The sequence below is a fragment of the Cnephaeus nilssonii genome (assembly GCF_951640355.1).
Source record: "Cnephaeus nilssonii genome assembly, chromosome: 7".
NCBI lineage: Eukaryota > Metazoa > Chordata > Mammalia > Chiroptera > Vespertilionidae > Cnephaeus > Cnephaeus nilssonii.
Genome location: NC_137078.1, coordinates 47,787,388 through 47,812,020, shown reverse-complemented (window position 1 = coordinate 47,812,020; position 24,633 = coordinate 47,787,388). Strand labels below are relative to the sequence as shown.

Genomic DNA, 24,633 nt, shown 5'->3' with positions numbered 1-24,633 from the left:
AATCCATGCGCCAGTAGCTTGCCAGTAGCTTGCTGCTGCCCTCCAGTAGCTCTCCGCCCACTGTCGCACCCTCCTGTAGCTCTCCATGCCCCCCTCCCCCTAACCCCCCCTCATAGCTTGCAGCCCTGCCCCCTCCTATAGCTCTCCACTGCCCACTTGTAGCCAGTAGCTCGCTGCTGCCCTCCTATAGGTCTCTGCCTGCTGCCCCGCCCTCCTGTAGCTCCCTCTGCCCCCCCAGCTCCCCCCCCCCATAGCTTTCTGCCCTGCCCCTTCCTGTAGCTCTCCGCCACCCACTTGTAGCTTGCTGCCCCACCCTCCTGCTGATTCATGATCAGGTCGTTACAAAGTCAGTTGTTACACTTCACGGCATAACAACCATTTGCATATTACATCTTTATTATATAGGATATATTATTTACATAATACTTTTCATTAAATTGACTCACTATTATTATTTATATAATTTATTTTAAAAATAAATTTTATATCACTACCTTAAATGGAAAATAGCATTATTTTTCTGTACATAGGAACTATTTGTAAACTATTGTCTTCTAGACTCTCTTTATCAAAGAGAGATTAGTAAATGTTAAAAAATATGAAGTAACTCACAACTGAGACACTTAAGAAATTTTTAAGTAATTTTTTAAAATTTGTCTTTATTTGTGATTAATGCTATTTAATGGCTTATCAGTTTCACTACCTAAAGGTGATCACTTGTGTTTAAATGAAAATATGTTACCTGGGTCTAGGAATAGGCTGTAATGGTCACTGGTGCCGTTTCATTGTGGACTATTAACACACTTACTCAACTTCAAGCTTCTTATCAAGTAAAACTGCAAGATTTTGGTTTTTACGTAACATGAGCAAAACCAGGGTTTCAATACAGTACTTCCTGCCAATAACTTCAATTATTCTTGCTTTAAAGGTTTCATGGAAGATTTGAGGAAGTGTAAAATTATTTTCATGATTGGTGAGTAACAGCCCTCAATTTTCTAATGCAATTGCTAATAATAACAACTTGGTAGGGGAAAAGGCTATTCATTTCTCACCCTCTGAAGTCTCGCCCCGTTTTTAGTTAAGATAACACCGAGAGGCTTTCGGATTGCTGCATTCGTTTGCACAGTTTTATATTGCTTTTGGATTTGTATCTTTTCAGCACAGACAATGTAGGGTTCTCAATGGGCCCTCCCACTTCAGCATCATTTGTGTGGGTTGTTACCCTGAACTGTCTCCCACATTCAGTCACCCACCAAATCCTTACTGGGTGTTGGACCCATGCTGGGCAGTGAACAGGGATCTCAGAGCTTCCATCTTAGATGGGAAAAAAAAGAACTAATCAAAGTTTTATCACAAAATTAGAAAGGCTATAAAGAGCTGAAATAGCACAACTTACATGGAGGGTTTGGGATAGAATTGGGTTTTTACTTTATACAAGGTAATTAGGGAAGGTTTCCCTTGGAAGTGACATTTAAGCAGAGAACTAAAGGAAGAGATGGGGTGATTGAAGGGATTTATGTGGGGCGGGGGGAGAGAAGGGAAGAATTCCAGCCAAAAGAACATGTGTTAAGCAGCAACAATTCTTGAGCCCAACCTGGGTTCTGTTTCTGACTTACTTGCTTCTAGTTGACTTGACCCCTGGGATCTGGATGGATTCTTGCCACACTTATTCTGCTTTCTTTCCAGAAAGTAAAAGTGTATTATTTCTACTCCTTACTGAGGAGGAACACATCATCATATTTTCCAAAGAAAATTTTCCTTTCCCCATAAACTTTACTCAGTTTTCTTGGCATCAAGGCCAAGACACAGTAAATTATACTTTCTGTTTACCTTTTATCTTAAGGGCCAAATTAGGAAGAGGAAAGCCTCTTTAAACTTGGTGTTCAGGAATCCAAGGAATGATCCTTTATTATCACACAGACATCTGCATTTTTAACAATACGGTGCAGAAAGGGCTTCTAAAAATAATACCGCATATTTTGTGGTGGTTGTTACTGTCTCTAACATTAATATTATTTCAGGTGTGCCCATTGTTTAGCACTCACCGTTGAATTTTGAAATGTATTTCCAAACGTCACTTCTATCTGTCTAGGATAATAAAGATTTCAGCTCCCCTGTTCCTCAGTCCTGTGCCCTTTAGGTCAAATAGCACAATATAAAATCTTTGACATCAGACAAAGCTTGAGATCCCAGAAGGTCTACAGATCACACTCAGAACTGCTGCTCTGAGCAAAAGGCTTTTCTTCTATCCAACCAACCTCTCCAGTATGTCAACTTATTGGTCAGTCACTATTCTAGTAAAAAATATATATATATTCCAGCTTATTGTGTGGGCAGTAGAAGGTACAAAGCCCCTGTGATCTGAGAAAAAATAATAATTCTTTTTCTAGGGTACTTACTGGGATCTGCTTGAAAATTAAAGCTTTGGTCCCAAACACTTCTTGACAGATGGCAGAATGATGTTTGGGAGCTGTGTTATTATTGCAGGTCAATTTGAGCTCGTGAAAATACTCATGATGTCATATATAGCAGTTTTGATGAGTTTTTATAAACAAGAGCCAGTTGATTTCAGTGAAACAAGTGTGGTTTTTGTCTATATGAGAAGGTGGCTGGGTTATTTTAGTTTTTAAATTATTGTCTTGGCCTCTACCAGAACCACAGTGGAGCGGTAATATTAGCAGAGGGTAGGGTGACATCCTCACTGTTGGTCGTAAGATAAAATTAATGTCCTTAAAGCACTCTCCCCTAGTTTCAAAGTGTCTATTATTAGTTCCCTTTTGTCCACAGAAAGTTCTAGACTCCTTAGACTGGCCTTCCAAGCCCTCTCCCTACTGGCCTCAATGTGTCTTTCCCATTTCCCACTGCACCCCAAGTCTTCCGCTCCAACCCCTCCTGCATCATTATTATCTGAATGTTTCTTGCCTTTGCCCATCTTTTTACTTGCACTGTCTTCTCCCCTAGCTAATCAGGCCCCAAGGAGCGGTGATCTTCTGTAATCACCAGCCTTCCCCCGACCCTGAGCTCCTCCGTCCCTCGTGTCTGCATCGCTCATTTAGATGCCCCATAATGACTAGAACAACAAATATTCGTTGGAATAATGAATTCTTTAAGAAGCAGTGTGGTCAGTTTCCATAACAACCGAAACAGCAATTGGAATTCCTGGAATGGAGCGGACAGGCAGGTTGCTGTGGTAGCTGTTTGTGGCAGGAGGGTTTTCAGGTTAATTATGAGCCTCATCAGATGCTCCTACTCCATGGAGCTGCTACCCTGTCACTGAGAACAAGCAGCACCAACTCCCTCCTTCCACCACCTCTCGCCCTAAGCTGGTGCTATTTTTTTGCTCATTTTCAAAACACTTATAGATGGAGGTAGGCAATAACACTGACCGTCATCTGAGTGGAGGGAAATGTTCTGGGAACGTGGACCAAAGGTGGCACGGATGGACCTCGCTGGCCCTTTGAATGTTGTGTGGATATTACCTCTTTGTTCAGGAAGAAAGCAGCTCAGTCGCTGTTTATAGACACACCTTCCAAAGGACAGATAAGGGATTTCACAGGAGAGCCTGGTGATCAGAAGGATTGGAAAATGTCTATGGGCTTTGGTTGTTCAAACAAGATACAGAACTATGCTAATATATAAGAGAGGGACACGGTCATTACTGAAAATGAAAAATTATCTGGAAAATGTAAAAATACCCTCATTATATCCCACTAACAGGCTCCCAGAGTTTTTCACAACTTTTTCTGGAACATTTCTCCCTTTTTTTTTTTTTTTAATCTCTTGATCATTATCTATTATGGCTTCTTTTTCCCTTGTCTGCTTTTCATAGCCTGCCTATCACCTGAATTCCCATTATTCCTCTCCAAAGCCACGGTAGTAGTGCTTCAGTTTGGAAAATGATCTGACTTTCCAGATGAGGTGTGATGCTGATGGCATAATGATCAAGTCATCATTCAATGGCTTGAATTTCAATGTGTCGGGGACACAGATGGCCTTGTGTACCTTGGCCTTGGTGCTGATAAACTGCTTTTAAGTAGTAAGCTTTGAGAGGTGCTTGTACGGTATTTTGTGTTATTCTGTGCATTTTTAACCACTGAACAACTATTCCTATTTATTTCCTGGAGAAAAACCGGAGCAATGAGAATTTTTGTTCAAAACTTAGTATTTCAATGAATAAGTCTAATTTTTAGAGAGTGTTTTCTTGGGGCTCAGGTTGAATGTTTTTTTGTGGAATTGACTCACATGTTTGGTTAAATTAAAAAATAAAAACGAGCCCTAACCGGTTTGGCTCAGTGGATAGAGCGTCGGCCTGAGGACCGAAGGGTCCCAGGTTCGGTTCCAGTCAAGGGCATGTACCTTGGTTGTGGGCACATTCCTAGTAGGGGGTGTTCAGGAGGCAGCTGATCAATGTTTCTCTCTCATCGATGTTTCTAACCCTCTATCCTTCTCCCTTCCTCTCTGTAAAAAAATCAATAAAAGATATTTAAATAAATTAATAAATAAAAATAAAAACTACTTGGGAAGAAAATAAAAAACAAATCTGATTGTTTTAAGTTGATGCAGCTTTAATAGAAGCCAATGTTTATTGAACACTAGCACATACCATGCACGATATATAATACTTTATTTCTTTTGTTGTTGTTGTTAATTCTTACCCAAGGATATTTTTCCATTGACTTTTAGAGAGTGGAATAAGGGGGAGAGTCAGAGAGAGAGAAGCATCAATACGAGAGAGACATATTGGTTGCCTCCTGCATATGCCCAGACCAGGGCCGGGGATCAAGCCTGCAACCGAGGTATATGCCCTTGACCGGAATCGAACCCAGGAACTTCAGTCTGTGGGCTGATGCTCTAGCCACTGAGTCAAACCAGCTAGGACATTTTATATCTTATTTACTGCTTGTATCCACTCCATGGAGTCTTACCGCCATCCTACCTGTTCAAGTAAGACATCAGAGAGTTAAATGATTCACTGGTAAGTGATAGATCGGGGCTTGAAGACTGGGATTTTCTCTTTAGCAACAAATGCTGCCAGTTTGTTTTTTGTTTTCTTTTTCTTGAAGAAACGGCTTTCTTTCTTTCAAGTTGCTCAGACTTCAAGGCTGATACTCTAAAAGTATATGGAGATACCTAGTAAAGAGACCAAAATGTAGGTGAGGTTATGCGAGTATAGTGGGTGAGGGAAGAGTTTGCCATAATAATTTGAATATGTGCCTCTATTTTCTACTTTACTTTGCTTTCCTGTATAACTAGCTAGTGATGTCTGAAAATAAAAACAAAATAATAAGGCATTCAGTGAACATCAATAAAACAGACCTCTGCATGCCTCAGCCATGTCTCTTCCAATTATGTGAAATTCTACATTAACCTCAAAACAGGAAACGATTTGAATCCATAAAAATATCTGAACCCCCTCCCAACACACACTGATTTCAGAATATGCACACTGCATCTTTTACTAAGAAGGCATATCATGGGGGCCTTGCCTGTGAACATTACCCGCTGTTCCTCAGTTTTCTCGCCTGTAATGTGGAAGCAATGGTAGTACCTAGGTCATAGGGGTGATATGAGGATGAAATGAGTTAACACATCGGTGCTCTCAGTAAATATGCAAAGGCATTAGCTAACATAACTATTATATGCTAAGTGAGGGGAGACAACCAATAAGAAAGAGAGGATTCTGCCCTGGTCGGCATGGCTCAGTGGTGAGAGCGTCGCCCCGTGCACCAAGGGGTCTTGCGTTCGATTTCAGGTCAAGGGCAGGTTCGATCCCTAGCCCTGGTCAAGACGTGTGCAGGAGGCAACCAATCAACTTGCCTCTCTCACATCCAGGTTTCTCTCTCTTCCCCTTCCTCCCTTCCACTCTCTCTAAAAACCAATGGAAAATATATCTTCAGTGGGGATTAACAACAACAACTAATAATAATAATAATAATAATAATAATAATAATAATAAATTTTTAAAAAAAGAAAGAGAGGATCCTGAGAAAAGGGGATTAGGAGTGTTTGGAATGAGGACAGGATACCTGTAAACTGGGGGAGCTATAACAGAGGTGAAGAGGGTGGGTGAGTTCCTGTATCTGTTTCTGCTGTCCTTTGTTAAAATTAAACACGCCCTAAGGGGAGTTTCACCTGGAGCAGAATGGTTGGCTGGGATCAGGGCGAGTGAAGTGAGGAAGTGTCTCCTGGGCCTTGAGCGTAAACCTATCTGAAGGCTGCACTTTCTCCTGTAACACAATCCTGCAGTTGTTTACAACACAGCAACCTATGTAGGTTTCACTGTAGGAAACCGTATCTAGCATTGAGGAATGAAGCAGGATAACAAGCCAGTGGTTCAGGGGACAGTGACTATTTTAGCTTCCAAAATGTAGCCTTCCCACCCAGGTCCATTGGCTCAGGTGATTGGGTGTCCTCCTCGCCGGTTCGGTTCCTGGTCAGGGCACATGTACATGCCCGGGTTGTGGGCTTGATCCCCAGTAGGGGGCATGCAGGAGACAGTCGACTCTCTCCCTTTCTCTCCCTCTCTCTCTAAAAAGCAATTTTTTAAAAATAATTTTAAATGTAATTCCCAAAGTGTTTCCCTCTCATTGTGCTCCAAGCTCCAGAAATAAGAGTCTTGGGGCATCTTTTTAACTGTAAATGAAATATATTTAAACCAACCAACAGGTGATCAAGGCTTTAGCATGACAGGTTCCTGTGACCAGTTGGTATTTTTTTCTCGTATTGTCAGGGGCACTGACTAAAGACGTCCCTCATGGCTCTCCCATGCTTTGACAAATGCCTTCTACCAGAAAGTTGATCACTGAGTTAGCGCCACACACTCGCCCATCCACACCAGCCGAATGACCTCGGGTTAAAATGGAAGGAACCTACTTAGTCTGCTGGCATATTTCCTGCTTGGACCATCTCCTGCAGTAAATGCATGGGAAACTGGCATGGGCAGAGCAGCATGTAGAATACAGTCTTGTTCTCTTGCAAGTCCTCAGCTTGGTCTTGGTGGAGCTGTTGAGGCGAGTCCTGAGTCTGCCCCTCCTTCCAACATGTTGTTGAAAAAGCAAGAGAATGCTAAGCGGTGAGAAACTTAGCACTTAGCAGACATTCCATATAATTAGAATGAATGAGTGAGTGGGTGGTGGGTGGATGGATGGATTGGAATGCAACGTGATGAGAGCTCAGATAAAGCTACTGTCCCCAAGTTTCCCAAGCTCAGTTGTGGTAAATAAACACCAATTGTCAAGAATAAGGAACTACTTCATTACTTGTCTATGTGGCTTCTCCAGAGTCACCTCACATCCTAAAATAGCTGCTGGTGCTCCGGCCATTACATCCTAAGTCCATTAAACAGGAAAGTGGAAATGGGGGAGAAAGACATCCTTCTTCCCTTTTGGGTCACTTCCTGGATGTTGTTTTCACCATTTCTGCTTCTATCCCATTGGTCACAAGGACACTTTCATCTGCAAGGGAAGCTGGTAAATGTATATATTCCAAATAGCCATGTGCCCATTTAAAAATCATGAGGTTTAATTTTTTAGAGTAAAAGAGAGCACAGACATTGCGTTTCTGCTCTAATTCTAATGCAGGCTTCCTTCTCCAGACAGCGGGAAAAGTGGGTTTGACTTTTTGTTAAGTTTTGGGTTTTAATCATCCCTAGTAGGACTGAGCTTACCAGACGTCCATGGCAGCAACAGGAAGTAGAATTAAGCTGGGTCTCCAAGAGGTCGAGAGTCCACCCTCACAGCCAGGACAGTAGCCCGGCCAGCAGACAGAGGCTGCAGCCCTACTTTGGAAGTGCTTCTTCGGGAGCCTCCAGCAGTGCCTCTTGGGCTACCCACCAAAGCCCCCGTAGTGCCACCCCTCCTCTCTCACACCCCACTGTGGTGTCAGTGAACTTGGAAGGGACTGTCCTAGCCTGGAGCCCTCGTGGAGGGCACTGACTGCGCCTCGTGGTCTCCCCTGCAGATGAGAGGGCCTCTTTCTGCTGGACAGCTATTGTCCTTAGCATGGTCTTCCTAAGACTCAGTCAGAAATAGGCATTTTTCATCAAAATGAGATCATGCACCTCATTGCACCTCTTTGCACTTAACAAAATACCATGAGCATTTTTCCAAAATTATAAAACAATATTCTATGTCATTTTTAAAAGATTTTTTTGTAATTAAACTGAAACACTCAAATCGTAAGTGTGTAGCTGGATGGATTTTCACTCAGAGGACATACCCATCTTCCTAACATGCAGATCAAGTATGAACATAACCAGCATCCCTAGAGGCTCCCTTCAGCTCCTTCTATTCAACGCCCACTGCAAAGAATGTCATAGATATGATATTTTTGAACTTTATATGCATGGAATCACATTGTATGTATTCATTTGTATGTGTCTTCTTTGAATACATCGTTTTAATGACTGCATACTATTCCTTTGTATTGCTATATTATAATTTATTCAGCTTATTCATATGGTGGTGCATTTTCCCCCAATTTTTTACTTTCATTAAAAATACTGTAATATCTATGCAACAAATAAATTTATTTCCCCTTAAGATAAATCCATTAATGTGGAAACTTTTAAGACTTTTGACCAATATTACCAAATTGCCCTTCAGAAAGGTGACATCAATTTTACATTCTCATCACAGCATAGAAGACTTTCAGTTTCTGTGGTGTGGCCCAAAATTGAACACAAAAGCCCAGGTGCGTTCCAACTAACACCCACCAAATATGCCAATGCCTGTCTTAAATGCCCTCACGTTCTTCTACAGTACAAAAATAGGTTGCAAGCACAAATATTCTCCAAGTTCTCTGACTAAAACAAAAACATAGACTGGTAGAGCTGGAAATGACCTTGGAATTTATCAAGTCCAATGAGCTTATTTTCAGATGAGAATACAGAAGCCCGAAGAGGAGAAATATCAGAGCAGACAGATTCCCAATGAAAATAAAACCAGAAAACAATGTGTAGAGAAAAAGCTGCACAGAAACAAAACAAAATGTCTTTTTAGCAGTTACCTTTAGAGGCATGAGAATTTTTTTTTCCTTTTGCTTTTCTGAATTATCTATATCTTTAATAAGGAGCATATATTTCTTTTGCAGTGGAGGAAAACTATTTTCTATGAAAGAAGGAAAAAGAGAAGGGAGAAACTAAGTATAAATTGTCAATTATATTCATTTAATGCATGCCTAAGATCATAGGTGAAAGGCTACAAAATAGGAAATAAGGTGGTTTCATAAGCTTGAGAAGAATCTGGAAGAGACAGAGCAATGAAGTCCAAGATTTCAGAGACCAAAACCAGCAGAGCCAGAGGAGGCAACTTTGGGAGGCCCCAGTCTGTACATTGGGTGGGTTGTGTCTGGAACAGGCCCTGGAGACCCCTGGGTGAAGAAACTAAGGTTTTGCAGTGGTGTTTCCTCATGAGTAGTTCGGAAATCTGGTCTCTGTCCATTTGGAGATGGGTTGAGGATGGAAATGGAGTCAGGATGGAGATGGGGTGAGGATGGAGATGGGGTGAGGATGGAGATGGGGTCAGAATGGAGATGGGGTCAGGATGGAGATGGGGTGAGGATGGAGATGGGTTGAGGATGGAAATGGAGTCAGGATGGAGATGGGGTGAGGATGGAGATGGGGTCAGAATGGAAATGGGGTCAGAATGGAGATGGAGTGAGGATGGAGATGGAGTCATGATGGAGAGGGGTTCAGGATGGAAACAGGGTGAGGATGGAGGAGACAGGGTGAGAAAGGAGAGGGGGTGAGGATGGAGATGGGGTGAGGATGGAGATGGGGTGAGGATGGAGATGGGGTGAGGATGGAGATGGGGTCAGAATGGAGATGGGGTGAGGATGGAGATGGGGTGAGGATGGAGATGGGTTGAGGATGGAAATGGAGTCAGGATGGAAAGGGGATCAGAATGGAGATGGGGTGAGGATAGAGATGGAGTCAGGATGGAGAGGGGGTCAGGATGGAAACAGGGTGAGGATGGAGGAGACAGGGTGAGAAAGGAGAGGGGGTGAGGATAGAGATGGGGTGAGGATGGAGATGGGGGTCAGGATGGAGATGGGTCAGGATGGAGATGGGTCAGGATGGAGATGGGGTGAAGATGGAGACAGGGTCAGGATGGAGATGGAGTGAGGAAGGAGATGGGGTGAGGATGGAGATGAGGTCAGGAAGGAGATGGGTGAGGATGGAGATGGGGTGAGGATGGAGACGGGGTGAGGATGGAGATGAGTCAGATTGGAGACGGGGTGAGGATGGCGACAGGGTCAGGATGGAGATGGGATCAACGTGTTATGAACTGTAGGAGCTCACCCAGCAGTGTGGGGCAGAAATGTTGAGAAACCACCACCCGGGTGCCTACCCTTTCCTCTCGCCCAAGACCTGAACCTTCTTTGTCTTCTGTTGATGGAAGAGTTAAAGTTATAGATTCCAATTTCAGAGTTTTTTCTTAATTAGACATCTCACATGTCTCACTGTTACTGTGGTAGGTTTTAGCTGACTGATTCCCAAAATCACAGACTGTTGGAGTTGTCAAAACAGAGATGAAATCTCCAGGCTAATAAGTGGTGGGGCCTGATAGGGTTGCCAGATTTAGCTAATAAAAATACAGGACAACTAGTTCAATTTGAATTTTAGAGAAACAATGACAGTGTTAGTGTAAGTATGTCTCATGCAATGTTGAACTGGATGTCCCGTATTTCGTCGGGCAACCCTATGGGGCCATGATGGAAGCCCCGGTCCTGGTTGACTAAAGACTGTGGTACATTTCTGAACAACAGGTTTGGTTTCCTTACATGAGAGGCTCTGGAGCTTAGCAGTTACCAAGGCACAGTGGGCCCTGGGGCACAGTTTTTCATCTGCATAAAAGGTTACAAATCTCACCTACTTCAAATAGTTGTAAGGGTTAAATAAATTATTACAAATGAAACACAGAGAGAAGATACTTATTAGGTCAAATATCAAGTTATAAGCATTGTGAACCAGGTATCTTTATCTGAACAGTCTGCAATGACATCTCAAACAGGTTTGTCTGTGACCCACTCCATTGGTACAAAATAGGCCACAGTCTCCCTCCTATTCTCTCTGGTCTGATGCTGAGAAAACAGAAAGTTCACTTCATCTGCAAGGGAGATAGAACCATTATCTCAGCATTATTACATTGTAAATATTAAATAACAACAAGACTCCCTGCAGTGACCACTGGGAGTTCACAGCAAATTGCTTTTCTTAGATTATCTAGTCTAGAAGTTTCAAATAGAGCTAATAATCAGAATCACCAGGGGAATATTCTTAAAGATCATCTCTTTATTATGAAAATATTTCAAACATTCAGCAAAGCTGAAAGAATTTTATAGTGAACATTTGTATATCCACCACCTAGATTCTACCATTAACATTAACTTGTCTCATCACATATTGGTCCTTCTATCTGTCCATCAATACAGTTTCTTTTTCCTTACACATTTCAAAGTAAATTGCAGATATCTGTATATTTTCTCTGGGAAACTTTCTAAAACTGTAAATTCCCAGGCTTCAACCCTAAAGGTTCACAGATTGACTGATTCAAGAATGTTTTTAATACCCCAGGTGATTCTGATAACAGACAGTTTGGGGAGAGTATCAGTTAGAAGAAGTTACGTTCTACTAGCAGTGATGGCGAACCTATGACACGCGTGTCAGCACTGACACGCGTAGCCATTTCTGATGACACGCGGCCGCATGCCAAGGATGAAACATTTGCTGCTCCTGAGGATGAAACATTTGCGACTAGAGTCTTGGAGTTAGTTTTTTCCTCAAAGTGACACACTACCTGAGTTATGCTCAGTTTTTTGGCGAAGTTTGACACACCAAGCTCAAAAGGTTGCCCATCACTGCTCTATAGTAACAAGTAAGCCTTCCTAAAAATCTCTGTGATGTAGGACAACAAAGATGTTTCTTCTTCTGTGTCCTCCTCTCCCTCCTCCTCCTCTTCACATTCTTACTCTGAATTAATGCAATGTGTTCATCGACAGTTGACTGGCCTTCACTCTAATGACCTTATTGATTGAGTCCCTACTATCTAAATCATTGCCAGTATCATGGCAAAGAGAAAAGATACTTGGAAAACCTTATAGTGGCAAAAAACAAACAACAACAAAAATAAGCCTCTGCCTACATATGATACACATCTACCTCTGCCCACATTTCATTAGCCTAAGCAAGTCACTTGGGAACTCAAGTTCAAAATCGTGGGGATGAATCATCTTTCCTCGTGAAGGAACATTATGGAAGGGAAGCTGGAATATTTAGGAAACGTATACTAAATAATACAAGAAATCCCTAATTTATTCCAGACTCTTCAATTCAGATACAACCAAAGAAACAACGTGACTCTCTCAAGATCACTCAGCTAGTCCAGTGCAGGAATGATGCAGAAACAAAGTCTCCTCGTTTCTAATATCATGTATAGGGCTACCTCCCTAAAAGTCCCAGATTGTTCATCATTCATTCATCCATTCATTGGTCTACTATTGAGTGCCCACCATACATCAGGCTTTGATAAATAGGGGACAGGCCCTGCCATCAAAAAGTTTCCAGTCCCATATAAAGTTCTTTCATATAACCTTCAGCTGACCCTACCACTGGACTATTTCACCCTATCATCAAATAACCTGAAGCAGCAATACATTTCAGACTAATAGAGATACTGTCTGGGATAAAGGTCTATTTTTCTTCACTTTTTCCAGTCAGAGAGAGTCAATTCCTAGCAACAGCCTGCTGAAACTTGGCATGGAGATACAGCTCTCCCCAGAGAGAATGTTTAAAGAGACTGACTCATGGGCCCACAATGGTTGAGGATCATTCCTAGGGCTCAATCAGCTCATGATCTGATGGCATAATAGGTTTCCTCTGAAAGGAATCATTTAATCATGAAAACCTGAACCCATCCTTGGAACCCATTTTCATTTAGAGAGAAAGAAATATTTCAAGGGTTAGAAATCTGATAGATTTTTTAAATAACTTTGAGGACTATCTAAAAATAGAATTGTTTGCCGAAACCGGTTTGGCTCAGTGGATAGAGCGTCGGCCTGCGGACTCAAGGGTCCCAGGTTCGATTCCGGTCAAGGGCATGTACCTTGGTTGCGGGCACGTCCCCAGTAGGGGGTGTGCAGGAGGCAGCTGATCGATGTTTCTCTCTCATCGATGTTTCTAACTCTCTATCCCTCTCTCTTTCTCTCTGTAAAAAAATCAATAAAATATATTTTAAAAATAAATAAATAAAAATAGAATTGTTTGATTTGCAAAAGATAGTTGATACTTCCACAAAGTATCACTGTGAAGACCAGCCATCCTTAAAGATGTTAAAATAGTGCCACAATATAAAATGCTGTATCTAATCTTTAGAGAAGCATGGGGTATTAGAACTTGAAGGATAGTTAAGCTTTACTAACACTAGCTGCCTTATTTAACAAATAATAATCATGATGTTTATTGAGTGTTACACTATGCCAGCTACTGTAAAGCAACTTACGTGTATTACTTCATTTTGTCCTCACAACAAATAGGCATTATAATCATCCCTATTTTGTAATTGAAGAGGTTGAAGCTCAGAGAGGATAAGTAATTAGATCAAAGTTATCAAACCAGATAAAGGTCTGAGATGTGAATCTGGAACTCGAGTTCTTTGGTCCAGTGTTCCTTTTATGTAAAAGGGAATAGAGTTGTCATTTTTGTGGGGCCACACAGCTCCTAGACATTGCTGCTGACACCATGCAAGGTTCTGTGGGGATCCCAACATAAAGCCGTGCTTCACCCTGCATAGGAAGGAAGAGAATGCAGTTAAACCGTGTGTCCTGGTAGCCAGGGGAAAAGAGAATTTCAAGATGTCTATCAGTGGTGTTAAATGCTACTAAAGAGTCAAAGATGGTAAAGACTAGAAGAAGGTCATTAAATAATGTGACAATTATGCAATCACTGTTGAACTTAAAAAAAATCAATTTCAGAGAGTGATGAGGTTAGGGGATAGCTTGCAAGAGTAAAAGGAGTCAATGAAAAAGGGTATGTTTAGGCTACAGGGCGGGAGAGGAAGGAAAGACTATAAGACAACTAGAGGATGCAAAGAATGGTGGAAATCTTTTTATTTGCATTGAGGAGAACCAAGCATGTTGTTATACAGAAGAGAGAAGAGAAAGTGCCAACTGAGAGAAATAAATTTAATGTGCACAAAGAGAGAGTGAAGAGTTTGAAGAAGGCAGGAGAAAAGGATCCATTCATCAGTAAATTGTTTATTTTTTCAGCCACTATTATAAAGTGTCTACTGTGTTTAGTCACTGTGTTTGAGCACCATGGTGAGCAAAACATACCCATCTATAATAATAAAAGCATAATATGCTAATTAGACAGGATGTCCTACTGGATGACCTTCCAGATGAAGCCGGTGCTGCGAGGGAAGCCTGGGTCCCGGGTGCCAGAGGAAAGCCGATGCTGGCAGCCGGGGGAAGGAAGGCCTACTCTTGCACAAATTTCGTGCATCAGGCCTCTAGTATCCTATAATTGTGGACCATAGAGTCTAATATAGAAGACAGACTTTATATATATACCCTCAGTATATATGTCACATTATTATTATATACTGTGAAAAGTGCTATGAATGAAAATGCTACAAGAAACAAAGCAGAGAAGTTGGCCTTAGACTAAATAGTTGTATAGTCTTCCAAATAGGAGAAAGAAGGAATAGAAGAAACATATGTGTTGGAAATGTTGAGGAAAGAGATAATCTTCACCTTCTTAGTGAATAGGAAGACTAAAAATATGTAAGAGTGAGAGGAATAAGACTATGAGTATTCAAGGACAATAGGACAATGGGGAAATGTATTGGAATCCATCCATGGACATCCAATTTAGTATCAGCAAAATAGAAATATATTTTCCAAGAAGCATTAAAAGCTATAATGAAATTAGGTAGTATGACCAGTTGACCTGATTTTCTGACTTGCTCAAGGAAGTCTCAGCAACCCACAGTAGATGCATATAAAGTAAATGGTGGGTTGGGCAGAGAGATCAGGCTGGTGGTTCTCATTATGTCAGCACAATATAATTCAAAGGGAGCAAAGGATTCAAGGTTACTAGGAAAGGCCTTGTGTCTGGCTGATCAGGGAAATACGTGGAGCCCAAAGGACGTGGACCAACTCAATGAGTTACAATGAGGACCCAGAGAACAGAGAACAGTTGAAAAGAAGTGAGGTCAAGGAAAAAGAGAGAGGGGGGATAGACTGGCATAGTGATGAACACTCATGTTCAGCCAAATCAATAGGGAGCTAAAGTGGTGTCAGTGCTGGTCATTGGTGCAGAAGGGGTTTAAAGAATGCTGAGGCTGGGGTGAGATGGGAATGAAGGCCTGGAGAGCTTAGCTGACAGCAATCAGAACCCAGAGAATGCTGTGCCTTATAGGAAAACTTTGAGTTTTCTAAACCAGATACCTATGTTTGTAGGTACACACACACACACATACACACATTGGTATATATCTTACCTGTAAGTGGTCTGGACATCTTGAAGGGATGGCTAGTCCCCAGACTTATTGTTGGATTATGTTTCTTTCAAACCACAATATGCTGGATGACAGCCTACAGACGTAACTCAGGAAGAGTTAGACGGCTGAGTAACTTCCCCTCGTTTACCAAGTACCAATTTCTTGGAAAAGAGATAGAACAAGGAAAATTTTCAATGAGATTTGGGACAAAGGGACAGATTTCAGAGACTTTTCAAACGTAGACTCAACTTTTCAAAGTTGCTTAGCAACTGATTGGGTATGGGAGATGAGGATGAAGGAGAGGCAAGAGGCAAGTGTATAAAGTGGCAAAGAGTTGGTTCTTGCTTTCTCCACCCATTTTACAGATGAGAAAGCTAAAGCTCAGAGAAATTAAAAGACTCATCCATAGCCACATGATTAATAAGTGTCAGAGCCAGCGTTTATTGCTAGATCCATCTGTCCTGTGCATTTCCCACTGAGGCATGTTAGTAAGCAGCTAGGAAATTCCTTGACAAGTGGAATGAGGAAACAAAGACAGATAGTAAACAAAGACCTAGCCAGCTAATAAATCACAAGATCGTATCTCCCCTATCCCAGGATACTTACACCTCTCCTCCCCAATTAGACAGTGAGTAGCTTAGACACCCTAGTCAGGAAATAGATAACAGAAACCCAGTTGATGCCATTAGTGCCAACCAAACCCCAGAATGGATGAAGTCAGGGAAATAAATAACAAAAACCAATTAGAACCAGAGAAATCCAAGATAAAAAGTGAAACTGACCAGAGAATGATCCCAAACTCCCCTATATGCTCATTCTGATGCACAAGCATATCAAAGGACACACCTGGAAAGTTGTTGAACAGTCTATTGAGACCCTCCCCCGAGACCTCCCCTAAAACTCCTACCTTTAGAAAACAGATAAAAACCCATAGGACAAAGGATGCCAGTGCACAATCCCCCTTGAGCATGCCCACGCCCTCTCTCCTTTCCTCGGGAGTGTATCTTTGCTTTCTTTCTCCTAAGCTCTAAGGATTCCCATGAGACTTGCAACCAGGGGAGCAGCGGACAGCAGCAGCTCGTCCAGAGCTAACTCCCTGAACCTGTCTCCCAGGCCTCTCCTTTTGCCTCTGTAACTTGTTTCCTGAGTCCATGAAGCCCAGCATGGCTCACTTCTTCTGCCTCTGTCACTTTCTTTCCTGTGTCCACACAGCCCAGCTGGCTCACTTCTATTACTGTGACCTCCTTTCCTGGGTCTAGGCAGCCCAGCCTTAACTCACTCCTGTTACAGTGATCTTGCCACTTCTATCTTAAGCCCTTACTTTGTTTCACTGTCCCTGCTTTAATAAACCTACTCTCAAAATCACCTGGACTCGTATTATGAAAACTTCCCTGCACAAAGTCAAGAACCCACACATTCCAGACTGTGCTGGGCAGACCCACCTCAGTCCCAGTCTTTTTCCAGTGACACCATTATGTCTACTCCTTCCCTCCAGCCATTCTCTGAGGGACTCTGCCATGTTCCTCAACACTTTACTGAATATACCAAGCTCAGTCTTATCCCTTTCTCCTCCACATTTTCCCTGTGTTGGCAAAGACCTTGTGCGTGCTCCTCAACCACCCTTCCCCTGCCTGGGTGCGGAGTCTCTCCCGGGGCTCCTGCAGTAGTGTCCCACCCCTATCACACTCTGTGACACTGGGTTCACCTGTCATCTTCCCATTAGATGGTGAATTCTCTGATGGAAAAGACAGCGCCTCTGAGTCTGTTTATTCCCAGCACTCAGCACCGTGTCTGACCTATACTAGCTGCCCAACATATTTGTCAAATGAAGAGCTGTATTACTAGGTCTCATGCTTAATTCCAGGTTGCATCCTACAGTTAATAAGATACAAAAAATGTCCACAAAGGACATTATAACCTGCTCTCTGCCATTACGATTTAAAATCTTTAAAAATCAAAGCATAACAGAAACCTACATACATGCGTTTGTTTGGATCGGGGGTTAGCTACTGACCTGCCTGACATTGCTGTTTGTTTGGGCTTGCTTTGTGAGCACAGAGCGTGCTGGAACACCCCAGCCTTAACATTTCATCGCTTTACCCTGAGGCCAAGCACCCTGCAACAGTTGCCTAGGAGGGGGAGGTTTTCTCTTGCAGGGCCCAGCTAGTGAACCCAGGAGCCGTCTCCTAAGAGTTACTCCAGTAAATAAAAAGCATCCTGGAAACGGGGCTCAGGTGGGCCCGCCAAGGTGAGGTCACTTGTTTCAGTCCCACAAGAATGCCTGAGTGAGGATACATACATGGCCCCTTCCTCCCTCCTTCCTTCCTCCCTCCCTCCCTTCCTCCCTCCCTCCCCCCCTTCCTTCCTCCCTTCCTTCCTTCCACTCTTCCTCCCTCCCTCCCCCCCTTCCTTCCTCCTTCCCTCCCTCCCCCCCTTCCTTCCTCCCTTCCTTCCTTCATCTGTTCATGCTCAGGGAACCTTAGGGGAAAATAATACGCTCAGCTGTGGTGGAAGTTGACAGTATTTTCACTCTCACAATATAGCACCTTTGGCCTCCCCTGACAAAAATGTTAAATTACACCGGAGGTTGAGAATAAAGATTTTTCACTTTTTTTTTTTTTTGAAGTGTTGACAGGCCCCTTTACAATGGAATCTCATATTCCACACTCTCTTTGTGAGTGACAGGACGCCGTATTGAGTATACGTTTGCTCTGGGGGTTGAGTCTTGAGCAATGAAATGATACCCTGAAAACCAATGAAATTACATCAGTGTGACAACCCCTCATCTGCTATCGATTATCTTGTCACCAGAGGACACAGACTACTCATCCCGATATGTGGCACCTCACACATTTTTTCCATGCAACCAATGATCCTGGAGGGATATCAAGGCCCCATTGGTTTTTATTTTAAAACTAGAGGCCCAGTGCATAACATTCATGCACTTGTGGGGGTGCGGGGGGCCTCAGCCTGGCCTGCAGCCTTTAGCAGTCCAGGAGCCCTCGGGGGATGTCCGACTGACGGCTTAGGCCCCACATCCTTAGTGCTGCCACAGAGGCGGGAGAGGCTCCTGCCACCACCTCTATGCTCACCAGCTGTGAGCCCAGCTTCTGGTTGAGCAGCGCTCCCCCTGTGGGAGCGCACTGACCACCAGGGGGCAGCTCCTGCATTGAGCATCTGCCCCCTGGTGGTCAGTGCGTGTCATAGTGACCAGTCGTTCCACCGTTTGGTTGATTTGCATATTACCCTTTTATTATATAGGATCATAAGTTAAAGCCTCGAAGGCATGCAAGTGACAGTGTATGAAAACTCATATTTCTACTAGCAGTTGTTGGGCCGTACTGCGTGATGAAAATCACTTTGTTTTCCAGTTAGGAGCCATGGGAAGAATCAAGGCGTTGTGTAGATTACTTACAGCTCCATGGTGCCTACACCATTTGGCCAAAGAATGCTAAGAATGTGCAGCTGCTGCTCCCACGAGAGGTTCCTAAGGGCACCAGCTGGTGTTTAACACCCAGCTGTTGTTAATTTGAGCTGAAGCTTTTTAATTGTTTTCCTGTTGAGATTTGTTAAATAACATTTTAGAGGACCAAAACTATAATAGCTGTATTAGCAGGCCGCTGAAAGAAGAAAAATAACTGGAACACGGCATTTTGGCCTTGTAAGCCGCGTTCGAAAATATCTTTTCCACATGATTGGCTTCCAGCCATCCCAGGAAAAGAGTTTCTAGGTAAATCGGTCAGGAGCTCAGCCCCATGTTCCCCTTACTCATTTATCTGGAAGCTCTTCTCCCCTGAGTGGCCTTCTCTTGTTTCTGTTATCTCAGCAGACGGGAGCCATAGTGCTTGGAGCAAACAGCATTAGCTGGCAAGCACCTGGTCCTCAGTGGCCAGCCTCTGTAATCCCTGTTTCCCCGTGACATCTAGCCCACCCATGACCACGCGGAGGGATCTAAACCCTCCCCATTTGGCTTAGAGCAGCTGTGTGGATGAGCAGAAGATAGAAAACGTGGCCTTTCCTTTATTTCCACCAAGGCCAAGGACAGGGAATGAGAGGCCCTTCTACTGAGGAGAAACAACAACTGATGTTGTCCCTCAAAGGGGAAGTGGCCAAATATCCCAAGCAAGAGCTTTGGGTATGAAGAGAGGCAAGCCAGGAAAACTGGAGATAAGTCATAAATCCTCACTACCATATGAAAACATCCGTCATGTTTTGCATTTTAATGTTCAATATTCTCTTGACCAAGAAAACCTGGATTCATCAGGTGTTTATGGAGCACCTACTGTGTGCAAGGTGCTGTGCTAGTGGGGAACCTGGAGACCAAGTGTCAGCCAGGCCAAGGGCGCCCAGGTGCTATATAAACCACTCACGCCACCAGGGGGAGGGGCAGAGGGCTGTTTATGGTAGAAGGGATGACCTTCCAGGCTGAGGACCTCGAAGAGCAAAAGCACAGTGGCCTGGAAAAGTACATGGTATGGAAGGGATAGTATGTGGTTGGGCATGACAGTGCTGGACAAGGGTAAGAAATGGGGAAAAAGGTTGGAGAGGTTAAATGCAACCAGAACCTGGCTGGTTGAATGCCCCTCTAAGGAGTTCAGAATCTATGCTGCGGGGACTGGGAAGCCGTTCAATTCTATGGAGCTGGGAAGTGACATGCTTTTCAAGCAAATCATCCTGCTGGCAGGTCTGCTGGACTCCAAAGCCTCTCCCACCCCGCTGCCGAGGCGGGACGCTGCCGTGTGCCGTGAGCGTGAGCGCCTGAGCTTACGGCGGGGAAGAGAGGAGGAACGCCCCAGAGAGCCAGAGCCAGGCTTCAATCCTAGACCTGCTACTTACCGGCCTGAGGCAGTTGAGTGACCTTCGCTATGTCTCCGCTTCCCCATCTGTAAAATGGGGATAATAACAGTGCCTGATTCCTAAGGCTGTTTCAAACCGATGCACATACCAGGTGTACCGGTTAATAATGGGGATTTTGTAATGAAAGAAAACATGATAATTTCAAGAGAAACATCAAAAGTGCTTTATTCAAAGTAATGTCCATTGCTAGCTACACATTTCCCCCATCTTTCAGGTAATTTGTGGATACCGTCCCAATAGAACTTTTCTTGTTTTGAGGCAAACCATTCAGAGACCCAATTTTCCACTTCGTACATTTTGAAGTGCTGCTCAGAAAGGGCGTATGCTATCGATCAGAACAAGTGGTAATCTGAAGGAGCAAGGTCTGGTGAATACAGCGGGTGGGTTAATACTTCCCAGGCAAAACCTCTTAACGTGTCTTTAACTGGTTTTGAAGTGTGTGATGGTGCGTCATCATGAAGCAAAATTACTTTGCCGTGTCTTCTGACCCATTCTGGTCTTTTTACAATCAAAGCGTGGTTCAAATTGATTATTTGTTGTCGGTAGCAATCAGTATTAACGGTTTCACCTGGTTTTAGAAGGTCATAATACACCACACCTTCCTGATCCCACCAAACCCAGAGCATTGTCTTTTTTCCGAAGCGATTTGGCTTTGCAGTCGATCTTGATGGTTGACCTGGATCAACCCATGATTTTGTGCATTTGGGATTCTCAAAATAAATCCACTTTTCATTGCCAGTCACAATTCGATGCAAAGAAGACTTTCTTTCGTGCCATTGAAGCAACACTTTACTGATGACTTTTTGGTTTTCCATTTGTCTTTCTTTCAGTTGATGTGGCACCCATTTTCCTTCCTTTAAAATCTTTCCCATTGCTTGTAAACGATCGGAAATTGTTTGCTGAGCAACGTTTAATCTTTCTGCAAGTTGTTTTTGAGTTTGACACGCATCTTCATCCAATAATGCTTGTAATTGTTGGTCTTCAAACTTTTTCGGTTGACCTGGACGGTCTTTGTCTTTCACATCAAAATAATCACTTTTAAAGCGTTTAAACAAACATTCACAAGTATCTTGAGATGGAGCATGCTCACCATAAGCTTCCCGAAGGATACGATAAGTTTTTCTTCAAAATAATGAATTAAAACTTCCCACAAATGCTCTTTTTTTTGGCACAAAATTCGACATTTTTAAGCGTCAAAATATCTATGATGGTAACACCTTCAGCAAATTTGACATATGAAGTTTTGAAGCTTGCTGTCAATACAATAAAATAGCATACATATCAAATCGCATATATGTCAACATCTGTGTAACTCCATCTATTGAAAAAAATCCGCATTATTAACCGGTACACCTGGTAAAATGCTTAGAGCAGTGACTGGCACAGTAAGCTCTTGGCCACGGTTAGCTATTACTACTTTCAGATGTAAAATCCTACAACTTAGCAGCTAGTTGCCGTTGGGGGGGCAAGGGAACGAGTGAAAGGTGTAATGCCCATCAAAGGAACATGGCAGATACCCAGAATTAATAACAATAACTAGAAAACAGCAGAAAATCACATCGAGGGACCTTACAAAGTAACTTTATAGTAATCTTCAAAGTGTTAAGGATTTACAGTGACAGGAGATTTGACTTTGGGTGGTAAGCACATGGTGCAATGTACAGATCTTATATAACATAGAAACCCACACCTGAAACCTATATGTTCATGTTGACCAATGTCACCCCGATAAATTTAATTTTTTTAAAAGTGTCGAGGAGCCCAGCCGGCGTGGCTCCGTTGTTGAGTGTCGACCTATGAACCAGGAGGTCGCGGTTCAATTCCCAGGGCACATGCCCAGGATGTGGGCGATCCCCGGTGGGGGGCATGAAGGAGGCAGCCAATCAATGATTCTCTCTCATCATTGATGTTTCTCTCTCCCTCTCCTTTCCTCTCTGAAATCAATCAATATATATATATATATTTTAAAATATATTTTATTGATTTTTTTTTTTACAGAGAGGAAGGGAAAGAGCGTTAGAAACATTGATGAGAGAGAAACATCGATCAGCTGCCTCTTGCACACCCCCTACTGGGGACGTGCCCGCAACCAAGGTACATGCCCTTGACCGGAATCGAACCTGGGACCCTTCAGTCCGCAGGCCGGCGCTCTATCCACTGAGCCAAACCGGTTTCGGCTATATGTATTTTTTTAAAGTGTCGAGGAAACACAAAGGAACTGTTCTATCCTGTAGGACCCCAGGAAAACATGACAACTAAAGGCAACGTCAGAGTTAGAACTTGATCCATTGGCTTCCAAAGACACTATTGGGGCAGCTGAGATGATTGCGCTGACATTTTAGCGGGTCTGAAGGTGTAGCTATGCAGAAGCCTGTGCTCGGCTCCTTTTTCAAAAGAAATGACACCAAGTGCCCTAGAGTGGGAGGCATCAGGTGGGCAACTTATGCTCAAATGCTTCAGAAATGTTTCTGTGCTCTGCTTATAAGTCGTCTGTAAATTGGCGATTGAAAAGGAAAGCCATTTATTTTTAAATGAAGAGCTAGCGTTTGTGGAGCATCTCTCTTTATTAGACACCGTGGCCGTGCTTTCACACGAGCAGGTCGGTTCCCCAGGAAACTTGTCTGACTTGCATCTCTACCCAAAGGGCACCCCGCGCCCCTCCCCTGAGACGCCCGCCCTGAGCTCCTCCCCACCAGCCCGCCGGCAGTCCCTGCCTGTGGTTTGTCTGTGATGCCTGCGGCCTCCCTGGGCAGTAAGCCCTTTGAGGGCCAGGACTGTAGCCCATTCTCCATGTAGCCCATCGCCCAGCACAGCTCCTGGTAAACCGTAAGTGCTCAGTGTATGCTCAGTGAATGAAGCACTGAGGCTTGCCCGCCATGGTGAATACAGTCAAAAAGGAGCCCTGGCCCATGTGGCTCCGTTGGTTGGGTGTCCTCCTGTGCACGGAAAGGTTTCCTGTTTAATTCGGGTTTCGGGCTCGATCCCCGGGAGGGGGTGTGCAGGAGGCAGCCAAGTCAATGTTTCACTCTCACATCCATGTTTCTCTCTCTCTCCCTTCTTCTCCCTCTCCTTCTCCCTCTCCCTCTTCCTCTCCCTTCTTCTCTCTCAAAATATCAATTAAAAAATCTTTTTTTAAAAAACATGAGGCCGAAACCAGTTTGGCTCAGTGGATAGAGCGTCGGCCTGTGGACTGAAGGGTCCCGGGTTCGATTCCGGTCAAGGGCATGTACATTGGTTGTGGGTGTGCAGGAGGCAGCTGGTCGATGTTTCTCTCTCATCGATGTTTCTAGCTCTCTATCCCTCTCCCTTCCTCTCTGTAAAAAATCAATAAAATATATTTTAAAAAAAATGAGGCACCAGACTTGGGATGCATGTCTGATGTGTGACTTCTTTTCAGGTGGCCCGGGCTCTGGCAAAGGCACGCAGTGTGAAAAGCTGGTGGAAAAATATGGATTCACACACCTCTCCACTGGCGAGCTCCTGCGTCACGAGCTGTCGTCAGACTCTGAGAGAAGCAAATTGATCAGAGACACCATGGAACGTGGAGACCTGGTGCCCTCCGTAAGCAACAGCTGCCTCCCAGGGCTGGGGGGATGTTATGGGGTGTTGCATTTAGTCTAAGCTGCTGGAACCAAGGAACCCAAAAGGACAAGAGCTGTATTGGATTCCTCCCTGTGGAGCAGTCAGAGGCAGGCAGGAGATCCAGGCCCAGGTCCTTCTGCCTGTTGCCCTGCCAGCTCCTCGAATATTAGCCTATCTTATCTTTTCCCCCAAACTGGCCCCACTTTAGAACTGAAATATTTAAAGCCGAGATGAAACATGGTACAGCAAGGCCTAGGAATACAACCCCCTGTAAAAGAGAAAATAAAGTTTCCATTATTTGGGGAGGTAGGATAGCATTATCTTGAAATTTGGTATCTTCCTTGGGTAGTTTCAGAATACTCGTATGTATCTTCCTTATATATCGTTGTTTATATGTTTTTTCAAGTCACCATCCATTTCTGAGAAGCTGGATGCCATGGGTGTCGAAAAATAGTCATTCCTCCCACGCTAAGTCCCAGGGTCTGTCCCTGGGCTTGTGCGGTGCAGTCCCCGTTAGCTAATGGGGCGTTATGCTCCCCCTTGGCCAGCTGCACTGCCAGGAAGACAGAAAGGCTCTCGTGGAAGACAGCAAACCGCTGCAATTGCCTCTTAGGTGGCTTCCTTGTGGCCACTCCTCCCTACAGTTTACTCTTTTCACAGCAAACAGAATGATTTCTTGAACGTGTTTATCAAG

At 43.6% G+C, this 24,633-nt stretch overlaps 1 protein-coding gene across 3 annotated transcripts in view; it reads left to right on the top strand.

The window, feature by feature from the left end:
- The window catches only part of AK5 (adenylate kinase 5), a 199,996-nt gene that overhangs the window by 151,215 nt on the left and 24,148 nt on the right, over window positions 1-24,633 (top strand). For all 3 annotated transcript variants that reach the window (XR_013813766.1, XM_079776462.1, XM_079776461.1), the window contains exons 10-11: window positions 929-973; window positions 23,755-23,918. Coding sequence is in view for 2 of the 3 variants with exons in the window: in XM_079776462.1 (XP_079632588.1) it covers window positions 929-973; window positions 23,755-23,918 (209 nt within the window). In the remaining variant the exon portion in view is untranslated. The remainder of the gene's footprint in view (window positions 1-928; window positions 974-23,754; window positions 23,919-24,633) is intronic.